Consider the following 26,383-nt stretch of genomic DNA (forward strand, 5'->3'; position numbering starts at 1 on the left):
TCTCAGATTTAAAGACAGCACACAGCACATTGGGAACATAATTGCAAAGTCTTTAAAGGGTGAACGTCACATTCATTTAATTTAATATACATATACAAGCGCCTCTCTTTTAAATCCTGATTTTTCATCACACTGGCCTACACTATCTGCGACCTGGAACTGTATACAGCATTTATTTAATGTTTGACCATGTTAGGTAATCCCTGATTAACTGACGGCATCACAAGATGTTACCTACATTAACAAAAGAGAACATTAACATAATCAGTTTGTTGCATAGAACAAAGGACCAGAAAGATGTCTCCTTTAAGGTCCTTGCAGAGTAATTAAGAATGGTCTAGGAGCCAGTGAGCCAGGATCTATCTGTCTCTCTCCCTTTGTAAAGAGCCTTTTTACACAGCCTCTGTCTCTGTCTGTGTACACTCAATAAGGGATGCGGCGGGTGACACATTGCAAAGGTAGGCCCTGATCATCAACCATCACTTACCCAAATGGCTCTGTGGGCATTGTGTCATCAATAAGCTTAAAGACATCTATTAGATCCTCCTGCTCTGAAGACACTCTCAGAAATAAGGGTACTAAACTGTACCTTTCCATTTTTACTCAGAGGCTTCTGTACGTTTGATATGTATCTGTTACCAGGAAAATTGATATAATTTACCTTTAAGCTTTAAAGGTTCTGCTTTCAATGTAAAAGCGCACAAACTAATTGCACAAAAGGTAGGCCAGCTACAAGGAATGGTACAGTATAGTATCCTGTTTTCTAAAAAGTGTATAAATGTACAATAAAATTGAGTAGCTTTACACTACACTGTTTGGCATTTTTCCAGCTTCATCATATAAAATGAAACTTCTGAATGGTTTGATATTTTGATAAGTCGTTTGGAAATAGATAACCACAAAACAGTGCAGTGCTTCGCTACATTACGACTAGAATTCGGAATCCAGTGGGGCAATAAGGCAGGGCTTTTTTTTTTTATTGTACACATTCCTCAGTAGATTGTCTCAGAGCAGTTTGGACTAGCTTAAAATGGCACAAAATGCACCAGATCCATGTTTGGTGTAAAGGCATGGGTTGATCTGATGGATGTGTGTGTAACAGACCCCCAAAGTGCAATCCTTCCAAATCGACTAATGAGCACTCTGCCTAACATGCATCGAGAGTGTTGTCAGCCTGTGGTTGATTGCTTGTTAACCTGCTAGAGGCACACTGTGTGTTTGCTCACAGCCCACAATGCCTATTTTTCACATGCACCACAGGAGCCCACATTCTCCTGCAGTTACCCAGCAGCTCACTGAAAGGCTTGCTGGCAGTAAAAGTAGAGCTGCTTTCACTCCACACACCTTTAATCATTCTATCAATCTTTTAGAGGCATTGCATTTTTTAAATTGTTTTTGCCTCTGAATATGCTTGGGCAATCTTCTTGTCATGAGTGTGTAGCAGTTTTAGATGCTGTGAGAGTTTCGTCTATGTCTGTTGATGAGCTCCCATGTTATTGATGTGTCTGCTTGCCCTACTTTACCCTTTCACAAGAAATATGATGCCCAAATTAAATCCCCCGTTCCCACACTGGTTTGTGATCCAGTAGTTTATTTTGTAGAAGCCCTTGTGTGTTGAATGTGCTCATGTCAGAGAATAAAGAAGATAATTTTTATTTTTATTTTTATACTCCATCCAACTTCTTTGCCATTTCCCCAATGCCATCACTTTACCCTAGTGACTGTGCAGATCTACTTGCATCAGCCAACTATAAGGACCACTTCCACTGAACCCTGCACATCAGCTGTGCCCTTCAATTCTTCACTCATTTCCCCAGAGGCCAAGATTTCACCCAGCAAGGCAACACGGTCCAGGGTCGGAATGGCTGTCCCATTTACTCTCTCACCGAAGAAGTGTCTTTCTCATTCCACACACTCACTATTAGACACATCTAGTTACAGGAGCCCCATCAAATCCCCCAGCCAATACTTTCAAATCTGTTACTAATACATCTTATAGTATTGATAATGGGAATAGTGGTCAGTGGTTAGTATGTAGTGGTAAATAACAGCTCAGATTTGTCTTGTTGTTTCTCTCAGTCTTTCTTTTTCTTAGATGTTTTTAGTGGATTTCTGTTTAGCTGTTTTGTTTGACTTTTTCTGCATGCCACTCACCATTTCTGACACTTTTTTTGTCTATTAAATATTAATCAGTTTTAATTATGCCTGTTAGACCTACTATATATGTTTCCCTCATCCGCTTTGCTTGCATATTTGTTTTCTTTAAATGTGTATCTATTAAACTGTAAATCCAAGAAACTGCACCCTTATCTTTCTTTTTATTCATTGTTGACATAAAAAATAATAGTGCAATGATAAATTCATTGACAATACTTTTTATTTTATTTTATTTTATTTTTTTTACATTTTCTTATTGTTTTAACCTTGCACAGCATTGCATACCACACTTACACTGGTTGATAAATCTTTAATGGCTCGGTGATTCATATCGCTATCATTTGTATAGAAATCTTTACATAAAATCAGCCTCCCAGTGAGATATTATTCAATTTTCTGTGCTGAAAATATGTTGCTTTTTTTAGATGAAGGCTATGTCAAAATGTATTTGAAAGGAAGACCCATTACCATGTACATGCCAAAAGAACTGGTTGACACATACTGTCTAGAAGCAAAAGCCGATCTGCCTCCTAAGAAACTGAAGCTAGATTGGGTGTATCCTTTTGTGTGTGACCTGTATGTTCACATCAGTAACATGATGGTAGGTTCCAAAAGCATGAAAGTCTGTGCATGTTTTTACTTTTTAACCCATATAAAATTGCCTTAGATGTGAATCATTGTATGAATATGTGCATGGATTATTGTGATGAAATAGATTGCCATTTCAGATTGTATTCCCACCTAATGCCCAATGTTGTGGAGCAGGCTCTGGATGCTTAGTGATATAGAACAGAATACAGCAATTAAGATGAATGAATGAATTCATTATTTGATTAATATGTTAACAAGATCTAAATGGGGTAAATCTACTGATACATGTTGCACAGTAGCACTGTGAGTGCAGGCTATGTCTTTAAATATTTTGCATAAATACATGAATTTGTAATGGAAAGAGAAATTCTGAGAATTGGTGATGGGAATTTATACAGTATGAGGTATGCTAAGAAGATGGTAGCACATTAGACATGGCCTTCCCCCCAAATTATAGGTATTTCATAACTATATAATAATGTGACATGGGGATTACTGAGTATTTCTTTTTTTTTTAAGCAGTCAAAGGAACTAGTGACTTGGCCAGGTGGAAATATTCATTCATGGCTAGAAAAATATAGTGACATTGCTCTTAAGAAAGATGGAACCAGCTCTTCTTATACAAAACCAACTTGAATTTTTTTAGGTATGTATTTACGCATAATCTTTTGTAAAATAGATCTTCCATTTCTTTGGCTGTTATAATGAATAGCAAAGATTCACATTTTTTTAGTTTTTAAGTTAAATTAAATTATGTAATCTTTGGTGGGTTTTTTTCTTCAAATTGTGTACCAGTGTAAATCTATTTTCATGAGAAATACACAAACAAAATTGCTCTGATTTACAACTCAAAAATACAGTTTGGAGGCATTTTGCGATCTTGTGCATAATGCATCTCTGTTTCAGCAAGGAGGTCATGATAAGCCTGAAGGCGAAATCAACTTGTGGGATTACTTGTACATCAAAGGATAAGAAGGAATGGTCTTTTAACATGATTTAACATTTTGTTCTTTTCTTACTTATAACATTTACAAGGAATATCAATTAACCTTTTTATAGTCTGTAGGCTAAAGCCAGCTTTTAATCTTCATTGCTGCAGCCTGTCAGTGTTGCTGCAGGTCTGTTCTCATCATACTCATGATTTATCCCCTTCACAACATAATGGATTACACAGTTTTAGTCACATGTCTCCAGAAACTCCATGATTACCTTGTGGATTTAGTCACAAATGTTGACAATGAATTATCTGTCAGTGCCAGAGCTTTCCTTGGAAACCAAAAAAGTGGAGTTAGAATATGTGTGGGTTTAAACATTTTAAATACTTCTCAGTTTCGATTTTGTTCTTAACCGAAAGTTAGCTATGGCTACCGGGGCCGTGACTGTCGATCCAATCTGTATTTGCTTCCCACTGGAGAGACGATTTATTTTATTGCCTCTGTGGTGGTATTGTACAACGTAGATGAGCAGTTGCAGAGACACTACACTGGACATACTGATGACATCAAATGGTAAGAGCTAAACTTGTACACTACCTCTGGATGGCATTTGATTGGTATGCAAACGCCATCCACCAGTTCAAGCTTTATTTATAATATAAATAAATATATACTATAAATAATAATCTATACTACTAAAAAACAATAAAAAATCATAAAGCCTGGCTAAAATATAAGCAAATTTCAAATGAAAAAAGCTGTTGAAATATCTGTTAGTTTGACTTCACTATGATTTTCACATTAAAGGACAACTCAGTGAAAAGTTATTTAACTGAGCATCTTATTGTCAAAATCATCCACATTACGATTGCAATTAAGTGACACAATGTTTCATTGTAATTTCTTTTATTTGAATATGTAATTTATTTTATTTGAATATGTCCATGAAAAACAATGGACATATTCACAGTAAATCAGCATATACATAACTGGGTAAAATTACATGACTGGGTTTCTTATGATAATTAATAAAATTGTTTTGGTACTTTTTAGATTCTTTTGAAATTTTTTGTAACTTTTTACACAGCGTAAAACTGTGTAAATATTTTAACAATTGAAGATGTCGGTTCTTCATATTGTGACTGTTGTAGCAGTCTTTGGTATGTACTTTTCATTTTTGTTCAGTACAATTAACTACTGTACTTTTGGTCTCCCACTTCCTCTCCAAAGTCTAGCTGTTCATCCTGATAAAATCACCATAGCAACAGGACAAGTGGCTGGAACCTCTGCGGATGGCAAAGTAAGAGAGTACATACCATCACAGACACTGACACTGAGCTGCCTTGAAAGATGTCCACAATGAAAACTGTCATTGAATGATTTTGTCTTCTCCTCAAGTGCCTTTCTGAAAGAGCCATAAGAGATGAATAACACTTGATGCCAAATTTAATGTAGACCTACTTTTTAAATTGTAAACAACAACAACAAAAATTAACTTAAAATGTAGAAATTAAATACTAAAATCTTTGGAAAATATTCACAGTTCCCTAAAGCAGAGAGTGTAGCATCCAATTAAAACTATACACCATGCAATGGGTGTACTGAACATCTGTGCAGCAAAATCCAACATTTGCATTTTGATGTTTAATACAGTGCAGTTAAACTGTAGATTTGCACACATCCATTTTTTATTATATTTTAGTTACAAATATAAATAAAAACTTAAACACTCATATGCATATAAAAGATCCATAAAATGACCAAAGGCTGGTGACACTTGACCCATACATGAGCCTTCCCCAGCTTGTTGCCAAAAATGACTAGGATTTGCCTTTCCTGGAACTTAATGGTCCAAACATTTTCTCAGATGGAAATTAATAATCCCCAGACACGTGTGCCATGCAGGATTTCAATGAAAAGGAATGTAAGAGAGAAGCCAATAGTCACACAACAAGATTTGCAGGATAACTTGAAAGCTGCAGGATATACAGACACACAGATTGCAGTAAACTTTGAACTGCACGACAATCATTTGTGCAAAAAATTATTTAAATAAATGAAAATAAATTTTTAAAACATCATATAACATGAAACAATAATTAAATAAATTTTGCCTAATAAAAAGGGGACTGTTGCTCTGCAAATGGTACTTACACATTATTAAAAGAACCATAACATGGAGTGATATCAATGTTCAAATTAGTGGGATCTTTAATCTTTAAAAAAGAAACAGAATTTAGGGCGAATATTACAACATTTCAACAACTAAACCTACACTCAGTCTACTGAAACTTTATGAAGTACTTTAAAATTGTGACTCCATTAGTATGATCATTGTAACCTTGGGGACCTAAAGCAAATTTGCCAAACATTTTTTTGTAGTTATTGCTTTATCTCTCATATGTAAACTTTTAGAGTATGTGATTCTAAATGTAATATAAAGTGCTTGAGTAGACACTAAGATTATTCTGTATTGTCTCAATGCTAACCTTATTTTTGTATTTTACACATGGATAATAATATAAAGGGTTTTTTTTGCAGCAGTTAGCCCCACATGTTCGTGTTTGGGACTCTGTGAGTCTAAACACACTGCACGTTCTTGGAACTGGCTTTTTCGACAGAGCTCTTGTGTGCCTCTCCTTCTCTAAGTCGGTAAGGGATATTTACATATTTACAATCATGGAGGGGTCTGAAATTGTCATCGTAGGTGCATGTCCACTGTGAGAGACATAATCTTAAAAAAAATCCAGAAATCACAATGTATGATTTTTAAACTATTTATTTGTATGATACAGCTGCAAATAAGAATTTGAACACCTGAGAAAGTCAATGTTAATATTTGGTACAGTAGCCTTTGTTTGCAATTACAGAGGTCAAACGTTTCCTATAGTTTTTCAACAGGTTTGCACACACTGCAGGAGGGATTTTGGCCCATCCTCCACACAGATCTTCTCTAGATCAGTCAGGTTTCTGGCCTGTCGCTGAGAAACACGGAGTTTGAGCTCCCTCCAAAAATTCTCTATTGGTTTTAGGTCTGGAGACTGGCTAGGCCACGCCAGAACCTTGATATGCTTCTTACAGAGCCACTCCTTGGTTATGCTGGCTGTGTGCTTCGGGTCATTGTCATGTTGGAAGACCCAGCCTCGACCCATCTTCAATGCTCTAACTGAGGGAAGGAGGTTGTTCACCAAAATCTCGCAATACATGGCCCCGGTCATCCTCTCCTTAATACAGTGCAGTCGCCCTGTCCCATGTGCAGAAAAACACCCCCAAAGCATGATGCTACCACCCTCATGCTTCACAGTAGGGATGGTGTTCTTGGGATGGTACTTATCATTCTTCTTCCTCCAAACACGTTTAGTGGAATTATGAACCAAAAGTTCTATTTTGGTCTCATCTGAACACATGACTTTCTCCCATGACTCCTCTGGATCATCCAAATGGTCATTGGCAAACTTAAGACGTGCCTGGACATGTGCTGGTTTAAGCAGGGGAACCTTCAGTGCCATGCATGATTTCAAACCATGACATCTTAGTGTATTACCAACAGTAACCTTGGAAACGGTGGTCCCAGCTCTTTTCAGGTCATTGACCAGCTCCTCCCGTGTAGTTCTGGGCTGATTTCTCACCTTCCTTAGGATCATTGAGACCCCACGAGGTGAGATCTTGCATGGAGCCCCAGTCCGAGAGAGATTGACAGTTATGTTTAGCTTCTTCCATTTTCGAATGATTGCTCCAACAGTGGACCTTTTTTCACCAAGCTGCTTGGCAATTTCCCCGTAGCCCTTTCCAGCTTTGTGGAGGTGTACAATTTTGTCTCTAGTGTCTTTGGACAGCTCTTTGGTCTTGGCCATGTTAGTAGTTGGATTCTTACTGATTGTATGGGGTGGACAGGTGTCTTTATGCAGCTAACGACCTCAAACAGGTGCATGTAATTTAGGATAATAAATGTAGTGGAGGTGGACATTTTAAAGGCAGACTAACAGGTCTTTGAGGGTCAGAATTCTAGCTGATAGACAGGTGTTCAAATACTTATTTGCAGTATTTGAACACCTGTATTAAGCAAAAACTTATTTTTATCATACAAATAAATAGTTTAAAAATCATACATTGTGATTTTTTATTTAGATTATGTCTCTCACAGTGGACATGCACCTGTGATGACAATTTCAGACCCCTCCATGATTTCTAAGTGGAAGAACTTGCAAAATAGCAGGGTGTTCAAATACTTATTTTCCTCACTGTATATACACCATAGTATACAGTATATACTTACTATACTGAACCCATGCACTATACTGTATTTTAATATTTAATTTTTTTTTTTACAGATTAAAGAAAGAGAGCTGTTGTTTAACTCTCCAAATAATGATCGAACTGTATTTGTGTCTATATTTTAACCATTTAGAATGGAGGCAGCTGGTTGTGTGTAGTGGATGACTCCAACGATCATGTCCTTTCAGTATGGGACTGGCAGCGAGAAGAGAGACTCGCTGATGTTAAAGTATGTAATTTTAGTATACACCAACATCTTAAATAACTATTTAGAGAAAGTTATTGAACTGTAAATCTGACCTTTAGTCATGTATAAAGCATTAAGGCATTGTATGCAAATTACTAAATATTGTTTGTTTTTTTCCCATATTAGATTCCAAATCAAATGTTAATCACTGTTTTTCCACACATTTTTATTACAGTGCTCCAATGAGTCCATTTTTGCTGCTGATTTCCATCCAACAGATGCAAACATAATTGTAACATGTGGGAAGTCCCATCTTTGCTTTTGGTCCCTTGAAAAAGGCTCCCTTCTAAAGAAACAGGGCTTGTTTGAGGTAAATTTACAGATCACAGTATATATTTCCGGGTGGGGGTGTACTGTATAAACATTGAAAGTAATTTGAAAGTAATACCAGGCTATATTTATGTTTCTTGCAGAAACAAGAGAAGCCCAAGTTTGTCTTATGTGTGACTTTTTCAGAAAATGGTGACGCTATCACTGGTGACTCCAGTGGAAATATACTTGTTTGGGGCAAAGGTAAAGAATTCAATTATAGAATTGAGGACATACAGTACTTTGTAGAAAGAATTGCTGATTTTGAAGCTTGGATGGATATCAGATCATGCATAATGCATTCTCTAACCATTGCATATACACATAATGAATATTTCATAAAAATGTTTGAGTTATTTGTAACGTTGTGGTCTGTGCTTTGCAAACTGTAACAGTGAAACATCTGCTTCTACGAAATTTGATAATAAATCAGTGCTGCTTTGCTGAGCAGATCCATTATATGCCCGTTGTTTTTGACCTTCCATAGAGTGAGGTTAATGCTTGCTAATGTGGTTCACTGCTCTGTGTCTGTCTTGAAGGCTCTAATCGCATTAGCTTGGCCATTCTGGGTGCACATGAAAGCAGCGTGTTTGCTCTGTGCATGTTGAGAGACGGCACATTGGTTTCAGGTGGGAAAGACCGTATGCTCACTTCCTGGGATGGAAACTACCAGAAGATTCATATGGTCGAGGTGAGTCACTGTAATGCCACCTCAAAACATAGAATGAAATTATGATTTCATATTTAACATTAAAAAACACTGTACTGTGCTCATTATATTTAATTAATGATTTATATTTAAGTGAATTTGCATAAAAACATACAGTAGACAGTACGAATAATATTGGTTTTCTGCCTCTGTATGTTTTCTTAGGTTCCTGAAATGTATGGGCCTATTCGTACAGTTGCTGAGGGGAAGGGAGAAACTATTCTTATTGGAACAACTAAAAACTATATCTTGGTGGGCAATCTGAAAGGGGAATTTTCTCCCATTACACAGGTGAATGCTGAAAGTTATCTTGCAGATTTAGAAAACTTGGAATAAATTAAAGCTATGTAGCTCATTGTCTTTTTTTTATCTAATTTCTTTGTACAGGTGATTCACACTTATGCTTAAAGATATTATTTTTACTGATTTACTCATTTTATTTACTGAGCCTATTTTTTTTTATAATTAAAGAACGCTAAAAACAACACTTGCTTAATAAATAGACATTAATAACTCTAAGCTTAAACTTTTAGTGTATATTCTGCAATTAAACATTTTACATTTTTTGACTAAGCTTCATATTTTGGTTCAATTCAAGTAGACATTATCACTGAGCAGCGTTACTGAAATCTTGAGGTAGGTTCAAAATTAGATCTGCAGTCAAAATAAAACCTGTTCTTCTCACCATGTGGATAGCTGTGCAATTTATGCACCACATGTGCATGCAATATGTAAATATGTTTTTAAAGTATTTATTAAATTGACTACGACTTCTGTATATTGTAAATATATTTGTTATTCCGACTGCACCTTGTATATAGATGTATTTTTTTGTACTTATTATTACTTAGAAAAGTCTGCACCAAGATAAATTTCTTGTGTGCCTGAATATAAAGTACTTCTCTTCCACTATTATATACAATTAAGTCAAACAGTACAAAGTGTGTTGCAAAAGAAAACAATTATGTAGATTGTAATTTATGATTACAGCAGCAGTTAAACTGTAGCCAGGAATAATTATCTATAGATAATAATATCTATAGGTAAATAATTTTTTTATTTACTACCAATTGAAACATATGTGTATGATTGTTTATCAGGGCCATACTGATGAATTATGGGGCTTAGCTGTGCACCCACTGAAGCTGCAGTTCCTCACCTGTGGCCATGATAAACTGGTCAGTCTATGGGACTGTGAATCCCATCAGCCACTATGGACCAAGACACTGGAGGTGAGGAGAAACCACATCATACATCATATAAGGACCAATATGTAGGTCTGAGTTAAACTTGGCACATGATTGAGGTGATTGAGGTCTGCGTTTGTGTTCATGTGGATAGGATGCTGCTCAGTCTGCCGGCTTCCATCCCTCTGGGGCAACCGTTGCCATAGGAACACAGACAGGCAGGTGAGAGAGGCTGTCCCCTCACAGCAATGAGATCTTTGACATGTCATTACTGTCCTGGTAAAAATTTCTAATAGTCTAATACATGGAAGACCCTGAACCACATTGTTATTATGCAAATTTAATACACAGACATAGGACTAGTCCAGATTCATTGTTCAGATATCTTTTAGAACTATTAATATTCATGAAACAGTCATCAGCATATCAAAAACGCCTAATAACAATAAAAAGCCTTTGCAAACGTTTCAAGCTGTTCAGCTTAATATGCGTCTGTTCTGCTGTTGAAATTGTATGGACAGGTGGCTTGTTCTGGATACCGAAACTAAGGATCTAGTCACAGTACATACGGATGGGAATGAACAGCTCTCAGTTATGCTCTTTGCTCCTGGTGAGTGTCCTTCTGACAGCCATTAAAATTATTTTCCAATTAATATACACAGGGACATCAGTGCACGTAGCACTTGTGTTGAAGTGGATTGAACATTTTGTCTTTCAGATGGCAATTTCCTTGCTATTGGGTCACATGACAATTACATCTACATTTATGCTGTAGCTGAGAATGGCAAGAAATACAGTCGAGTGGGAAAATGCTCAGTAAGTTTTTGCTCATTATTTTATCGAAAATACGCTTTACACATGATACAGTAATAACAGAGTATTTATGCAGACCCCAGCAATGGTGCTATTGTAGAAAGGAGCATAAACAGTACATAATGTTGTCGATAGTAGTAGCTTGAAAGCTGAGGTTTTGGAAACAATGAGAGAGACGGACAGACTGAAGGTCTTATACATTGCTATTCAGGTGGCACCATTATCAATAGTTAAATAGTTTACTTAAAACCATGAAGATGTTAAAACAAAAGTCAAATCTGAATTTCATTACAAATTACATTTTACAAAATACATTATAATATTTATCTTAAAGTTCTTGTAGATTAATTTCTTTCTTAGAAAATTCCAATTTAGAAAGTAAAAATATCACTATGGTCTCTTGTAGGGTCACTCCAGTTTCATTACTCATCTAGACTGGTCTTTAGACTCTCAGTACCTGGTGTCCAACTCTGGAGACTATGAGATACTCTACTGTAAGTATAGAAACATTTACTATCAACCAGTTCTCAGGAATAGACCATGGTTTAGCACGGTCAAGTTAAACATTTGCTGATATGAGTTTTTTGTTGTCTGCCATGCCTGTTAAAAATAATATATTCAAAACATCTGAATGATGCAAATTTGAGAAATGAATATAATGGATAAGAAGTCAGTGACTGGGTAATGTGGTTGTTTGTCCAGGGATTCCTTCTGTGTGTAAACAAGTAGTGAGCGTGGAAACTGCTCGAGATATCCCATGGGCCACCTTTACCTGCACACTAAGCTTTCATGTGTTTGGTGAGTTTCTGGCAACAATGCATAAATAATAGGTTTGGTCTATGATCCATGAAATTGGTTTAAATGGACACTAAAATACTAAAGGTCCTTAATAAATTTATTAAAATGCCTGCACAGTTGCATGTCCTAAAAGTGTATGTGGATTAATATGGATTATATTTGCTGAGGAAGGTGATTTTATTTGTGCTCTCCCTCAGGCTTGTGGCCAGATGGTTCTGATGGGACAGATATTAATGCTGTGTGCAGTTCCAATGAGAAGAAAATTCTCGCCACTGGGGATGATTTTGGAAAAGTGCACCTCTTCTCGTTCCCCTGCTCTCAATACAGAGTAAGCAATCAGCATGTGTATTACAAGTTTCCCATACACAATATGGATAGAAGAAAATATATACATCACATGTTTCTTTTTTTACTTTCTCCCCCTTTCTTTATTTCTTGCTTTTCAGGCTCCTAGTCATATCTATGGCGGTCACAGCAGTCATGTCACCAATGTTAACTTCCTGTTTGATGACAGCCACTTGGTGTCCACTGGAGGAAAGGATATGAGTGTAATGCAGTGGCGTGTGATATAAACAACTGCTGACAGTGTATGCGAAATTGGAGTAGGAATATTTCCATTGCTATTCAATTTAAAGGAAGGTGTGGTAGTCATTTAAAAGCATATCTATGTGTAATGAGTTGAGGCAAACAGATTAAGCTATTGTTTGCTATTTGCTCAAACAAACTCAGCATTCTAATTAAGCTTAGTGTCTCTTCAGCCATAAGGAGGACTATTCTGCACACTCAACCTACACATTTACCTTGGAATGATGAATATGAATTTTTTTTCTACACAAGATGCATTTTATGTGATGCCAAAGCTCATATAAAACCAGTTACAGCAGATGGTGGTGTATGACCCCACCGTCTGGCCTCAAGAAGTATTGCACCACTAATGCGTGATGGAATTTATGCTCGTCTCAAAACCTCCTGAACTGTTCTCTGCTTTCACTGATTTTTTTGTTAAAGATATTGTATATATTAAAGAAGTAAAACAGCATGACTTTACCAAACACAGCAAAGACACTGTGATCAAAATAACCCCCATTTATACCAAAATGACAAATACAAAAATACAAAACACTACAGCCAGTGTAGTTACGGTACTAGGCTCTTCATTAATTTATTATTTACTGAGCCTAAATAAAGTTTTGTAATTAACTGAAATGTATGCTACTGGTACATATTAAAGTGCATAAAGTATTCACAACTTCACCCCTAATCTGCCCCACTTCCAGATTTTGTAGTGTTACAGCTTCAGCAAACAGATCTCAATCAACTCATTTAGTAGTACAATTATTAAAATATTAAACATTCTCTAACATTATAGGTTTTGTGTAGATCACATTAATCATCATTTTAATTAATTCTATTTCATTTTCCAGTCAATACTTATTCAGTTCACTGAATGTGATTCATTTCAGTTGTCTCTGGGCTACTTTTTGAACTTAATAAGATAATAATAATAAGATAATTACTAACCTTAATTTTCATTAATGGCAACAAATATAGCAATGCAATGTACTTACTTTTAAAACTACTCTATGCTGAACTTTCTCTGCATTGCCTAATGACCGTAACTATGCTTTAATTCTTTTGCACTGAAAGAGAAAAACTCATCAGGGTTTTATTAGCTGTAGTTGTTTTTAATGATTGTCTTAGCATGCACATTGTTGGCTGTTTTTTTAAAAGACTTTTTCATTCAGATTTTTATTTGCCTATTGATTGGCAGGTAGCACAATGTAAAAATGTGTTTTTTCTTTTTTTTATTCAGGAGTAGACCCTTTTTCAGCTGGACAGCTGAAATTGGATGTTTTACATCAGTATATTAATAATTCAGTAGCCATGATGGTATTAGGCATGTAACTGGCAATTATGAACAGACAGCAATTTTTGCAGAATGCATAATAAAATGTAGTAACCTGGTCTCCTTGTAATCAATAACTTTGATACTTAGTTCATGATTAAATTAATTCAAACCTGTCTGAGTGTATGGGATCTTAAGTTACACCTCTTTCAGCTACATTACCTGCACTATTTTTTAAAGTGTGTGTCACCTGATATTAAGAATAGCCATATGTGACCTGGGTGTCCAATCTATTAACAAGACTAGATAAACTTAATTTACCCTGCTGAAAACAAAAAGCTTAGACCAGCATGGACAGCATGAAAAGCACCAAGCACCATGACATCCATGAACTTTGTTTTATAGCAAAATATCTAGATTATTAATCAAAATGTTCAGAATGAGATTGTGTTTTTTTTTTTTATATACATTTAAATGAATTTGCTAATTAATTTTCAATTCAATTTGTTTATTCTTGTAGCACTTTTAACAATGAACATTGTCACCAAAATGATTTACGGATATTCAGATATAGACTTGGATCTGTCCTATGTTAGAAAAACTTCAAAAACATTATCAAAAGACAACCAAAGTGTTTCTATAAAGTCTGTGCATTTGTAATAAACCTATTAACAAGGGGTTAACTAAACAAACTACTAATACTTTCAGTGACTATGGCTTTTTTTTTAAAAAATTTTTTTTCATAAATGGCCACTGCCATAGTCTTCTTTATTTAGGGTACCAAAAAAGAGCCTGCATCTTATGATGAGAGCAGCATGGTAGATCTAGATTTGTGTACTGTGGCAAGAGATCATTCTGTAGTGTTTTATAATCAATGCTTAATTTATCTTCACAATATTTCTGAGGTGAAAAAAATGCTATCTCAGCAGTGTTATTTTCATAAGCATTAATCATTTAAAGATCTTATAATGAGCTGTTGCACATGATGATTGATATCACTGATTGTAATCACAATGTTTGTGTTAGAGATCCCCCCCCCCCCCTCCTCACTCGGTTCATAGCGTTCAATACTCACTTTCGCATTTCAGTGTCATAGCCATGTGTATTTGTTTTCATTCAAGTTATGTTTCCACCAGTCTTGTTATTAGTAATTAGCCATTAATTTATCACTTCGTTTTAGCCTAGCCTTCGTGAAGTAACTCGTTCAGATCTCTGTGTACCTCGTTTAATGATTTCTCACTCTCTACTTTGACTGTTCAACATTTATAACTTACATTTTGCTTGCTATTTTGGATCTGTTTGCCTTTATATTAATTAAATGTTCTTACTTTTAGAAGAAGTAGCAGAAGGCTCTTTTACATGTTTCTCAACTTTTAAGCTGATGTCTGTCATTAGGCTTAGTTGAAACATATACCTGTATGTCGTTACAATAGTAGAGGAAGATAATACTATTAAACGTGCAATTAGATTCATTGCACATTATTTTATTTGTTATAAATGTACCTTAAATTAATACTTTTTAAGTTTTACATTTTCTAATCAACATGGCCATGGACAAATATGGATGCTTTATGCAAAGGTATGTTTATTATTAATAAAACTCTACTCAACATAGAACATGTAGAAAAAATATTCTAGTAAATCAACAACACTTTGGGAATGCTTCCGCATTGTCCACGCTCTGAATTACGTGTGTAATCAGCGCAATAGAAAGTGCTGCATCACCGGCGGGGTTACGTCACGACCAGGAAGATATAAAAGCACATGGAGTGGAACCGGTGCTAGCTACTGAAAGGGAAGAAAGCGCAGGCAGTGCGGCTTGGGGACGCAGCATCTTGTTCCCTCAGGGAACCATGGTTACATATGTAACATGGAGACTTTCCAATTCAGGAACTCGAGCACAATCCACGAACCACAATCCACCTGCTGAGGGTCTGCTTGTTTGCAGGGAGACATCACCTCGGAGTGCCATAGCAGAAGAACAGTTCTGTGGACATACATGTCCAGTGCGAACGCTGGACACAGTCGGTTAAGCTTATCCTGGTCTGGGGCCAGAAAGGGAGGAGGAAAGAATGTCTGGAGGGTAACAGGTTGAGGGACGACTGAGGGTACCTTGGGAACATTTTGAGTAAATTCCAAGAATGAGGGGGCCACAGAGAGGGCCTGAAGATCCCATACTCTCTTGAAAGAGAAGATGGCCAAGAGAAACACAGTCTTGACTGTGAGGAAAGCAGCTTTCTCTGGGTCCACAGGAGGATCTGACGTGCCAGCTTGTACAGGAGGCAAGATCGCAGACCCCCCTGGTGGTTGATATAAGAGAAGTGTTGTCCGAACGGACCAACACATTGTGGCCTCTGAGGTCTGGAGGGAAATGCTTCTCTTGCCAGCATCTCTAGGCAATTGATATGCCACATCAGATGGGGGAAGTGTTTGTCATAAGCATTATGCAATGACTAGGAACTTCCAGCACGTGGCCCTGAGACAGGACCCGGGATCTTTCCACACATCTAAGGCACGTAGGGCTTACCACGTGACCTTGATCGTATAAAGTTGGTTGCCCCTCTGAGAAAACCATCGGGTCCTGAGCCACCACTGGAGGGGTCTTATGTGCAGGAGGTCAAGTGAAACCACATTGGATGCAGCTGCATCAGACGCAGCAGTCTTTAAAACTGCTTTACAGCATGTGACTAGCTGTCAGGATCCTCCGGGCACACGGCGCGCACTTCCGGGTCAGCGGCCATCTTGCCGTTTTCCCCACACCTCCCAGTATTTAAGGACACCCAAGACTTTAGCTCGAGGCTAGATTATCTTACCGGCTCCCTAGCCCCTGAGATTATTGTTGCCTGCTCTGGATTCTGTTCCTGCTCCTGCTCCTGTTCCTGACCCCCAGTCTGCTTTGCCTCCCTAGTTACCCAGTTTAGACTCTGGACTGTTTTTGGTTTGTGTTTTGCTCTGCCCTGTATTGCTCAGTTAGCTGGCTTTTGATTTTTTCAGACCCCAGACAGTTTTTGGACTTTTTTCTTAGTTTTTGCCTGTGCCCCATTAAAGACTGTTTTTCCTTACTCCCTGTGTTCATCCTGCATTTGGGTCCTCACTCAACCAGTCACACTCACGGTCACCCAAAAGAGATTTCTGACAGAATAATCTGGCCAAAGATGGACCCAGCGGATGTGTTAAAGCATTGGGCTTGCTCCGCCTCAGACCGGCAATTAAGGCACCCAACAAAAATGATCGATATTTGGAAGCTCAACCCCCAGAAGAGAACTAAGTATTTCTCTGGCAAACCAGATGGTTTTAAATAACCTCCTGAGATTGCTGTACCTCTGGCCCCTAAGCTCTGCTGCGCCACTCTACCCCGGACCTCCGCTCCACCGAGGGCGACGCTCCGCCTCGGACTCTTGCAGACGGCTTCGCTCTGTCGGAGATATAGGCCGGCCAATGGCCCCAGGAGTCTCCTTTGCATTCGGACCTCCTGACAGCCTGGGATGTCTCCCACATCCAGTTCTCATAGCAGATCTGCCTGGTAGGCTGATAGGTAGGCGAGCAAAAGCTGTGAATACATGTTATATATATTTATTTATTTATTTTTTAAATAAATTTGCAAAGATTTCAAACATCTTTCACGTTGTTATTATGGGTTATTGTTTGTAAAACCTTTGAATTTTTAGCGAAACAATGAATTGGTTCTATTTTGGAATATTCTATTTGGAATATATATATATATATATATATATATATATATATATATATATATATATATATATATATATATATATATATATATATATATATATATATTTTTTTTTTTTTTTTTTTTTTTTTTTTTTTTGGAGTCTATCTAGAAGAATATTATAATTAACTGCAGGGCTAAGACCAAACAACACAGGCAAGGAGATACAACCTGCTTGGAGGTCAGTAGTAGATCATTTACAACTTCAACGGGCATTGGCTCAGTACTGTGAGAGATTGTAATGTAAATAATTTAATGCATGTTATTTATATGCAAGTATAAGCATAACTGCACCAAAAGTTAGACAGTTGGCAAAGTTTAGGTTTTTTTTTTAATGTTTGATATCTAATAATAAAAATAATAAAAAATAAAAAAAATAATAATAAAAAAGTTTAAAACATTTGATTTTTCATTTGCTTCTGTTAATATCTGTTTAAAAATTGTTTAGGTATATGCAAGTTTTTAAGGAGAAAATTAACTAAATAATTTCTGCCTGTTTCATGATAGTAAAAGTATTTAATGGCCCAACATGTTTATATTGTTTTCTATATAGTTTATTTTGTCACTTAAACTATATACTAATGACTTTTTAGCTTCTGTAGTGGCCTTGATCTGTGTTAATTTTGCTAATTTTTTAAAAGTATTATTTTTGTTGATTTTATCAGGATTATTATCAGCAGTATAGAAATAAGATCTGTTCCATAGCTAAATTGGCTTCCTTTCCATGCAATTTTGAATACTATCATTTAAGTTTCATACCCTTTGGTCTTTTAAGCTATACAAAATAATTGATATAAGAGGTTTATTACTATGCTTTGCTTGATTACGTGTGAAGTTTAATAATGATCAAATCTGATGCTGCAAACCTTTTCATTAATAGATCATAACTGTTAAAATTAATAAAAAAAAACATCTTAAAGAAATGTTAAAAGATATTTAAAAACATTTACAATGATTACTGTTTCTAGGGTTAAATATTTGACTTAAAGTCTGGTATTATAACATTGAGAAAATCAAAGGACATTAAATCAAGGTCTTTGAGTGGTAAATAGATTTAATCATTTATTTTTAGACAATTTATGGTAATAAATTCTAAAGTATAAATCCCTTTCTCCTAAATGGTTTACAGTGGAATATTACTCTGCTGCTTAAGATAAAAATCTTGATATGGATAAAGGTTATGGATATTTGCTCTGCAGTCTGAACTCCAGAATCTCTCATTAAGATATAACTATGTTTCAATCTGATCTTAGGGGAGGGAATAGAAGGAGTTTGACATCATCATGGTGCTCATCTACATCTAAATATTTACCTCAGTTCAACAGTGCAAGACTTGATTGTTTGCATTATAGGGTGCACCTGATTCTGCAAAATCACCTTATATACTCTGTTTACAAATTATAAAGAGCTTTCACTGGAACGAATGAGTTCCATGCGATTGCTGACCAAATTATGGATCTCACACTGTACCTAACAATTGGTTGCTGTTATTGTGTATTCAATGCATCCATTGGTTTTGTCCAAATAAATCAATCCAGATATGACAAAATATGATAAAACTGTCAGAGTGCAGATATTGTGCTTCTTACACCAGATTACATCAGTGTGTTTTTTGGGCACATAAAAACTCAGACATTTACTATTCGGCCTCATTGGAACTGTTTGTTGTTTCATGATTTGAAGCTAATATTTAATATAATATACAATCATTTATTGTCAGCCCTTTTCTATAGCTTAGCTACATAGCTGGCATCCAGTCTATTTTTACAGATAAAATGTGTTAATGTATATGTTAATTATCACACATGGTAACTGTTACTTTGTTCAACTACAGAAGGTTTCCTGCATGGTTATAGGCTATATAAAGGTGCACTGATAATAACATCTTTTTATAGGCCAGTTTAAATCAGGCCATGGATAGCTCTGCTCAGTTGGTCCTTACTGAGTATTTTTAGAGGTCTAAATGCCAACCTATAGTCTGACCAGCTACCAGCATTCATCCCACAGACCGAGCCGGTTAAACTAGCCTTAGTCAAGCATGAAATAAAACAGAAAATGGCACAATATTAAGGAAATTGCAAAACCTGAACCATGTATCGTACAGTAGTCAATTCAGTCCAGTGATGAGTAAGATGGAAAATAACTTGTGGTGTAACAGCTTGAAAGACTCAGCCTGTGTTTTGGCAGCTGATGTCTGGTCGGACTATGCTGACATTTTTTTGTATGGAGCGCTTTTAATAATATTCAGCCAGAATATTTTTAGGGGGAAAAGTCAACAGAAGCTGCCTGGAACGGTTTATTAGCTACAGCTGAAAATTATTATCACAATTACTCATCCTTATAACTATTTATGATTGTTGGCTGAGCATGTAGGCCAGCCACATGTAAGCATGTGCTGAAATACGACTCGACATCACAGCACATTGCACTGCTTCATAGTGATAATCAGACAAAGAGGGCGCCGCCTACTCTGCGTGACGTTCCGTGGAAAAAGAAAACGACCCCCGTCGCGCATGCGCGTTGCAACAGCGACGGAAGGTCAGCAGGAGTGAACTGATTTGGCTGGTTTGTTTTACATAAAAAAATAAAGATAAGATACAACGAGAAATATGGCCTATTAAAACAAGTGCAAATAGTTTGTTTTTTGTGTGTTAAAGTTTACCCAGAGTGATGAACCCAGGCGGTATAGTCGCCACACCTTATAATTCAGACGTTGCAGGCGCTCGTATTCGCCACTAGGGGCCAGTGTTTCACGGTTAATATGCAGATTCGCTCCCTTCAAACCGGCTTGCCCAAATTCAGGAGGGAGTTAAAACGGCATCTCCGTATAGCGCTTCAGCCACAAGATTCATTACTGACGATGTTTATGGGTGCGACCGTTGCCTGAACATGGCATTTGTTTTAGAGGTGTATAATGAGAAATTGCGCTATAATGTAGACGCCGCTGATTCGGCCGAGCTGTTGAGAGGGTTGCGTCGCCCATCACTGACGGAGAGCTGTTATCACCTCGCCTGAGAGCCATTATTATTATTATTATTATTATTATTATTATTATTATTATTATTATTGTTATTATTATTATATATACATATCAAAAAAATCTCAACGCTTTTTACATCTTTACACGGCTGATCTGCGCGTCTGACTTTGGCTTACACGCGATCTAAATGCGCCGGTGATTGTGCTGGGACACGCACAGATTGCATTGCATTTTACCTCCTTATTGTCTGATCGTTTGTGGGGGAAAACGGCGTTGAAATGAGGTAAGAGATCATTTGGTGCATTTTGCTGACAACATGTGCTGCAAAGCAGAGCGACATCCAGGCTGACATTAGATGAGATGCGTTTTTAAACCCGTCTCGTGCACCAACACGGGGCCTGTGATATCACTAAATAACCTGTCCTGCTTTTGACGGAAATCACGGTGGGTTTTATTCCATTCAACGCCCAAAGACCACCATCCTCAATTATGATACGTGTGCATTGAACGCTCTGGGATTGAGCCATGATGTGCATATGCAAGCCACGTCTGTTTGATTAGAATGTAGGAAATGTGGATAAAATGCCAATAAACATCCGTCTGCTTCATTGTGCATCTGGCCGTGTACTAAATAAGAGAAGTGTACTAAAAATAGTCATTTCAATAAAGGATGACATCGTCGTGATTTGTCAGACGACGTGATAAGTCGAGATGACGTCACGACTCGGATGTTGAGCAGAGATGCTGAATTCTTCTTGCGCGCGCACACACGCGCGCAGATGTCTGAATGTCTAGAACATGCATCTTAATAGGTCTATTCATTATAGTGGTAACTGATATCCAGTAAAATGTGTCTATTCTTTCATTATGTCTCATTATTGTGGTTTAGTTCCATTTCATTTTATTTATATAGAGTTTCCAACATGAGACACAGAAATCTTGAGGAACATTGAGAGGAACCAGACAGAGGAAGGGAATCCATCATCATTTGTTTGATATATCCGTTAGTGGGATTGTGATTTAAGCATTTTGTTTTATAAAGTGTGTTGAAAGGTTGGTCAGTTGTATATCACAGGTTTCTTTACAATTATGGCAGATTTTTTTTAATCGGTAGCAGGCCATGTATATCCCCTCTTATCTGTAATTCATCAGTGTAGGTGCAGGGTTTTTTTCAACCAAACAATCACCTTGATCCTTCTTGATCATGGTTTTCAATAGACTATTTGGGAAGCTTCTGCTTGGTTATAATGAAAACCTGCACCCACATTGGTCCCTTCTGAATCAGAAAGGACAACCCTGTACAGGTCTACAAATTATTGAAGATGAACAGGTAAGCGTTGGACAAAAACATTCTGGTACATGCAGCACAGTGAGTAATAGTACTCACTATTACCTCACACCTAACTCAATTCATTTTGGTAAATTCAGGAAGATACAATGGATATAAAATGCAGTAAGGTAGTTGTGGATCTGGAGCCTATTTCCAGAACAATGGATGCAAGGTGGGAATATGCCCTTTCAACACACCACACACACACACACACGCACACACACACACACACACACACACACACACACACACACACACACACACACACACACACACACATTCATACACTATCTAGAGAACATTTAGAGTGGCAATTCACCTACTTTCATGTTTTGGGAGGAAACTGGAGGCAACCCAGATGAAATGCAAACAGATTTAGGAAGAAAGTACCTGAGCTTGAAATAGGTCCCTAAGTCTATGAGGTAATTTACAAGAGTAATTTATTTAGTAGGAAGAAATTGAATGCAAACTTTAAAACTAATGATTCACATTTCTTATTTGACACTTTTATGAAGCATTATTATAGCTGAACCATGATGAACCATTGCCAGTGATGGACTTGAACTCAAACTTCTGGTTACAACTGGAAATATAAAATATTGATGATAACTGTTTTAATCATTTATAGTTAGATTAAATATAGTTAGATTATTGTACTAAACTCTAAAATTCCTTAACAGATTAGAATCACTATAATGCTGTGCTGACCAGCAAATATTTTCAAACCCAAACCCTTAACACTTGCAAATCTGTTTTATGGACGTTCTCTGTTAATTCTTGACAATAAGAATAATCAAATATCTCATCATTTCAGTTGACGTCCTATCTATCAAGAAAACGCAACCGGTCAGCCCACAGAATTACACAATCCACAGTTCTCGTTTAGACGTATTTTCCTAGAAGGGGGTATTTTTAGATTTTTGTGAAACTTGTGCTCCATCACAGTAAGATGAATCCGCATTCTTTCCCCTGTCTCCTATATGCACATAGTAGGAATATGAAAATGTTCAGAAGAGCTATTTTTGTAGACTGACTGTGAGAGCATTTGCTTGAGTGGCTCATGGAGGCCATGTGCATGTGTCTGTGTGGAGTCTGGAGTGTGTGCTTGTTGATATTTTCAGATCCGTGGTTCTGGATGTCACAGGTGTAGCGAAGAACCTCTTTAGGCAGAAAAATGATTAGCAGATTTATAGTTTTCTAAAGTCTTTTCACATTTGAACTTGCAAAATTGGATCTTTAGTCATCTAGTTCTCCCCTTATATAAATATATAAAATCCTTTACAATGCGCGCGTAATAAAATGAAAAACATGATTTAGGTGGTTTAGACTTGCACTATTTAAGTGAATTACATTTTATTTCTATAGTGCTTTCAACAATGAACATTGTCACAGATTTCAATAAACATGAAAAACATTTTTCACAAACTTTCTCCTTAAAAAATATAGCAAATTCCACATCCTTTCACTTTTTTGGCCTGTCATTTTCCCTGTAAACACATCTACTTTCTTTTAGGCTGGTCATCATTTGCTTTAATCCTTGTGCAGTGAGCACTATCCAGCTGGCTGATTATACAGAAGAAATGATTACAGCACTATGAGATGGAGATAATACAAGACAGAATGGATAATGCTTATACTTAGACACGTTCTACATCACTGTTTGTTTTAACATCACCTTGACTTTACAAATTCTATAGTCATCGTTCATACATCAACAAGACATTTGATACAGAATGTGTCGTCAATCGAGTTAAATTGTATCGCAGCAACCTCCCTCGTTCACAAATTGAGAAGTCAGCACAATACTGTATTTAATAATCTGTTACTTCAGGATGGCTGAAAGTAACAGATCATGAACTGTGTGATGAAAATCCTATCAGTGTTTTAAGACCGCACAGCCACATTCTTGCGCTATAATAAGCAGATTCAGCTTGTGTTGTGTAAATGCCAGTGTTCTTTCTGTGATTAAGCTTCATAACATACAATTAATAACTATTAACTGTATAAATATTCCAGTGTCTAAATCAATATAAAATCAGATTATTAAAAACTTGCTTTTACATTTGTAATACAGATCATAAGACGTGTAAGAGTGCCAGCATGAACAAAAGTTTCCTTTTCAGTTTTTCAGCAATCTTGTGTCGTGTATTGATTCCAGAAATTTCTGCTGGTTGGCTTTACTGTGTGTGTGTGTGTGTGTGTGTGTGTGTGTGTGTGTGTGTGTGTGTGTGCGCTTGCTTGCTTGCAAGCTTGCAGAAGTTAGAAGGATCACGTTGTTGTTCAGCATAAGCAATATTCCAGCCTCCTCCTCCACCCTTCATTCCTGTGGGCAGATGATTGTCAGAAGGAAAAGGCTACTGGTTTCTAGCTGTCACATGCTTCTGTTTTTCTCCACTTTCTCTCCATTCCTCCCTTGCATACTGTTGCTCTCCTGTGCAAGGTCTGTTGGCTGGCCTCTATAGCAGCTTCTTACTTTTAATTTCTCTTTAGCAGTGCTACTAACCCCCCCCACACACAACAGACCCATACACACACACACACACACACACACACACACACACACACACACACACACACACACACACACACACACACACACACACTGTGAATGTGATAGCCAGGCACACTGATTTGTCTCGCCAGCTGTTCTTCCAGAAGTATGAGCTGATTAGTTTTCTCACAATGAGCCATAACACAAACAGAAAGCTCACATTCTTCTGAGCTTTAAAGGCACGGACATGCAGTATTTTGACAGGACAACTGCACTACGGTGTGTAAAAACCAAGCGGCAACTGTCAAATAATAGCTTTTTTATTACTGCATCTGCCTTCCATATTTTTCTGCTGCTTCATTATATGTGAAGAACGACATGTATATATATATAGAACACAAATTGTATGGTATATACTTACGCATGTAATGAGGGTCCATGTGAAAACCTCTTTCAAACATTTGAATAAGAGAAGAGCGACTGGGCAGACAAATAGAGACAGCATTTACTTTTCAGGAAGTGTAAGTATGTTGTTGGAAAGGCCAGATTTGGGAAAGTAAGCATCATTGCCAGCTGCAACTGTGAGCCAAGACTGTCTCTACCTCTTTCAGGGTTCCTATTTGAAGGTGTGTTTTCAGATTTTTGTCTGTTGTACTTCCTAGATTATTTAGTGAACCATAAATAAAGTAAAACAGTTTTTTTTTTTATTTACTCTTTCACTCAATCACACTCTGTTCACAACAACAAGCAAGTGACTATGATTTTAGTGACAGCAGGACAAGCAACAATTCCACATTAGGTCAAATTAGCCACGGTGGAAAAAAAGACTAGCTTGAATAATTCCTTGGACCAATCACATTGCACTTGTGGTAAAATGTTTCTTCAGCTTTTCTTTCACAACCTTAATTCCTACATAAAATGGGTGAAGCCTATAAAATGGTTTCATACCATCACAAAGAAATTAATCTAGCAGGAAATTGCAGGAGCAAATAATATTGGTGCCTCTGCTTGCTTTGCTAATCTTCCAGCACTGCTAGGACCTTAGTTTGCAACGTTTACATTGAAACAATATTTTGACACGGATTAGAGCATGATTCTGTACTGTATGTGTTTGAGTTCATATGTTTAATATTCTAGCGAATGTAGGGACAGTGCTTTGAGATAGCAGTGACCAGATTATCCATGTTAGCTAGTAGGTAAGTAGTATCCATGGTATCTTGCTATCTTTACATTGTCTCATTCTACTTTGCAAGTAAACACAACATTTAAACTACTGAAATAATTATGTAATTCTGACATGTCATTCTTGCACATTGATTTGTTTATGCAAGAATTAATTAGACCACATTGGAAGAGTGAGTTGTGACTTTACATTTTACACACCTGGCTCATAGTTTGTCGCAAATCTGGGTTTACAAGGTGCTGCAAAATGATTTTATCATAAAGTTATGACTGACAAATACATACACTGGCGATCAAAATTAGAGAACAATTTATAAACAATTGAACAATTCTGAAAAAATGTCATCTTCACTGCTCAACAGTTGAAGGAGATTTTGTCCTGTCTATACCATGCTACCAGAACATCTTTTCCACAAAATAACTAAGGCATTTAAAAAAAAACATTATTTTGCAGAAAACACACTGATCAAAATTAGAGAACAACAATGACTGTGGCATGGAAAAAGATTACAACAAAATTTTCTGAAGGCTACAACAGTCAGCAATTAGTAGGAAGTGTACAGGCCTCTGCTCTGAATGACTTCAGCACATCTGCGGCCACAGGACAGCACTAGTCTCTCACACTGCTATGGTGTGATTTTGGTCCACTCTTCCAGTCTCCTCCATAGTTCGGTGACTGTAGTGGGTTTCTTGGCCATAACTTTGTCACCAAGGATTTTCCAGAGGTTCTCTATTGGGTTGAGATCAGGACTCTGGGCAGGCCATGTCATTATTTCAATGTTTTCAGTTTCAAGGAACTGCTT

The 26,383-nt window shown here is 36.9% G+C and overlaps 2 protein-coding genes across 17 annotated transcripts in view; both read left to right on the top strand.

Annotated features, from left to right (window-relative positions):
- The window catches only part of eml1 (EMAP like 1), a 44,552-nt gene extending 30,509 nt beyond the window's left edge, over nucleotides 1-14,043 (top strand). For 3 of the 10 annotated variants that reach the window (XM_083543449.1, XM_083543444.1, XM_083543450.1), the window contains 18 exons: nucleotides 432-458; nucleotides 2,583-2,712; nucleotides 4,107-4,256; nucleotides 4,914-4,983; nucleotides 6,225-6,335; nucleotides 8,092-8,187; nucleotides 8,381-8,515; nucleotides 8,619-8,718; nucleotides 9,054-9,205; nucleotides 9,389-9,514; nucleotides 10,324-10,455; nucleotides 10,565-10,632; nucleotides 10,932-11,020; nucleotides 11,129-11,226; nucleotides 11,630-11,717; nucleotides 11,926-12,021; nucleotides 12,219-12,349; nucleotides 12,468-14,043. In XM_083543449.1, the coding sequence (XP_083399575.1) occupies nucleotides 432-458; nucleotides 2,583-2,712; nucleotides 4,107-4,256; nucleotides 4,914-4,983; nucleotides 6,225-6,335; nucleotides 8,092-8,187; nucleotides 8,381-8,515; nucleotides 8,619-8,718; nucleotides 9,054-9,205; nucleotides 9,389-9,514; nucleotides 10,324-10,455; nucleotides 10,565-10,632; nucleotides 10,932-11,020; nucleotides 11,129-11,226; nucleotides 11,630-11,717; nucleotides 11,926-12,021; nucleotides 12,219-12,349; nucleotides 12,468-12,593 (1,925 nt within the window). In that variant the 3' untranslated portion in view covers nucleotides 12,594-14,043. The remainder of the gene's footprint in view (nucleotides 1-431; nucleotides 459-2,582; nucleotides 2,713-4,106; nucleotides 4,257-4,913; nucleotides 4,984-6,224; nucleotides 6,336-8,091; nucleotides 8,188-8,380; nucleotides 8,516-8,618; nucleotides 8,719-9,053; nucleotides 9,206-9,388; nucleotides 9,515-10,323; nucleotides 10,456-10,564; nucleotides 10,633-10,931; nucleotides 11,021-11,128; nucleotides 11,227-11,629; nucleotides 11,718-11,925; nucleotides 12,022-12,218; nucleotides 12,350-12,467) is intronic. The other 7 variants (XM_083543452.1, XM_083543453.1, XM_083543447.1 and 4 more) reach the window with 3 other exon arrangements.
- A 6,288-nt stretch (nucleotides 14,044-20,331) lies between these two features.
- Nucleotides 20,332-26,383, top strand: part of evla (Enah/Vasp-like a) — a 46,223-nt gene continuing 40,171 nt past the window's right edge. For 3 of the 7 annotated variants that reach the window (XM_083543688.1, XM_083543689.1, XM_083543690.1), the window contains exon 1: nucleotides 20,332-20,860. In XM_083543688.1, coding sequence (XP_083399814.1) covers nucleotides 20,856-20,860 — 5 coding nt within the window. In that variant the 5' untranslated portion in view covers nucleotides 20,332-20,855. The remainder of the gene's footprint in view (nucleotides 20,861-26,383) is intronic. The other 4 variants (XM_083543694.1, XM_083543693.1, XM_083543695.1 and 1 more) reach the window with 3 other exon arrangements.

The sequence above is a fragment of the Silurus aristotelis genome (genome assembly GCF_946808225.1).
Source record: "Silurus aristotelis genome assembly, chromosome: 6".
NCBI lineage: Eukaryota > Metazoa > Chordata > Actinopteri > Siluriformes > Siluridae > Silurus > Silurus aristotelis.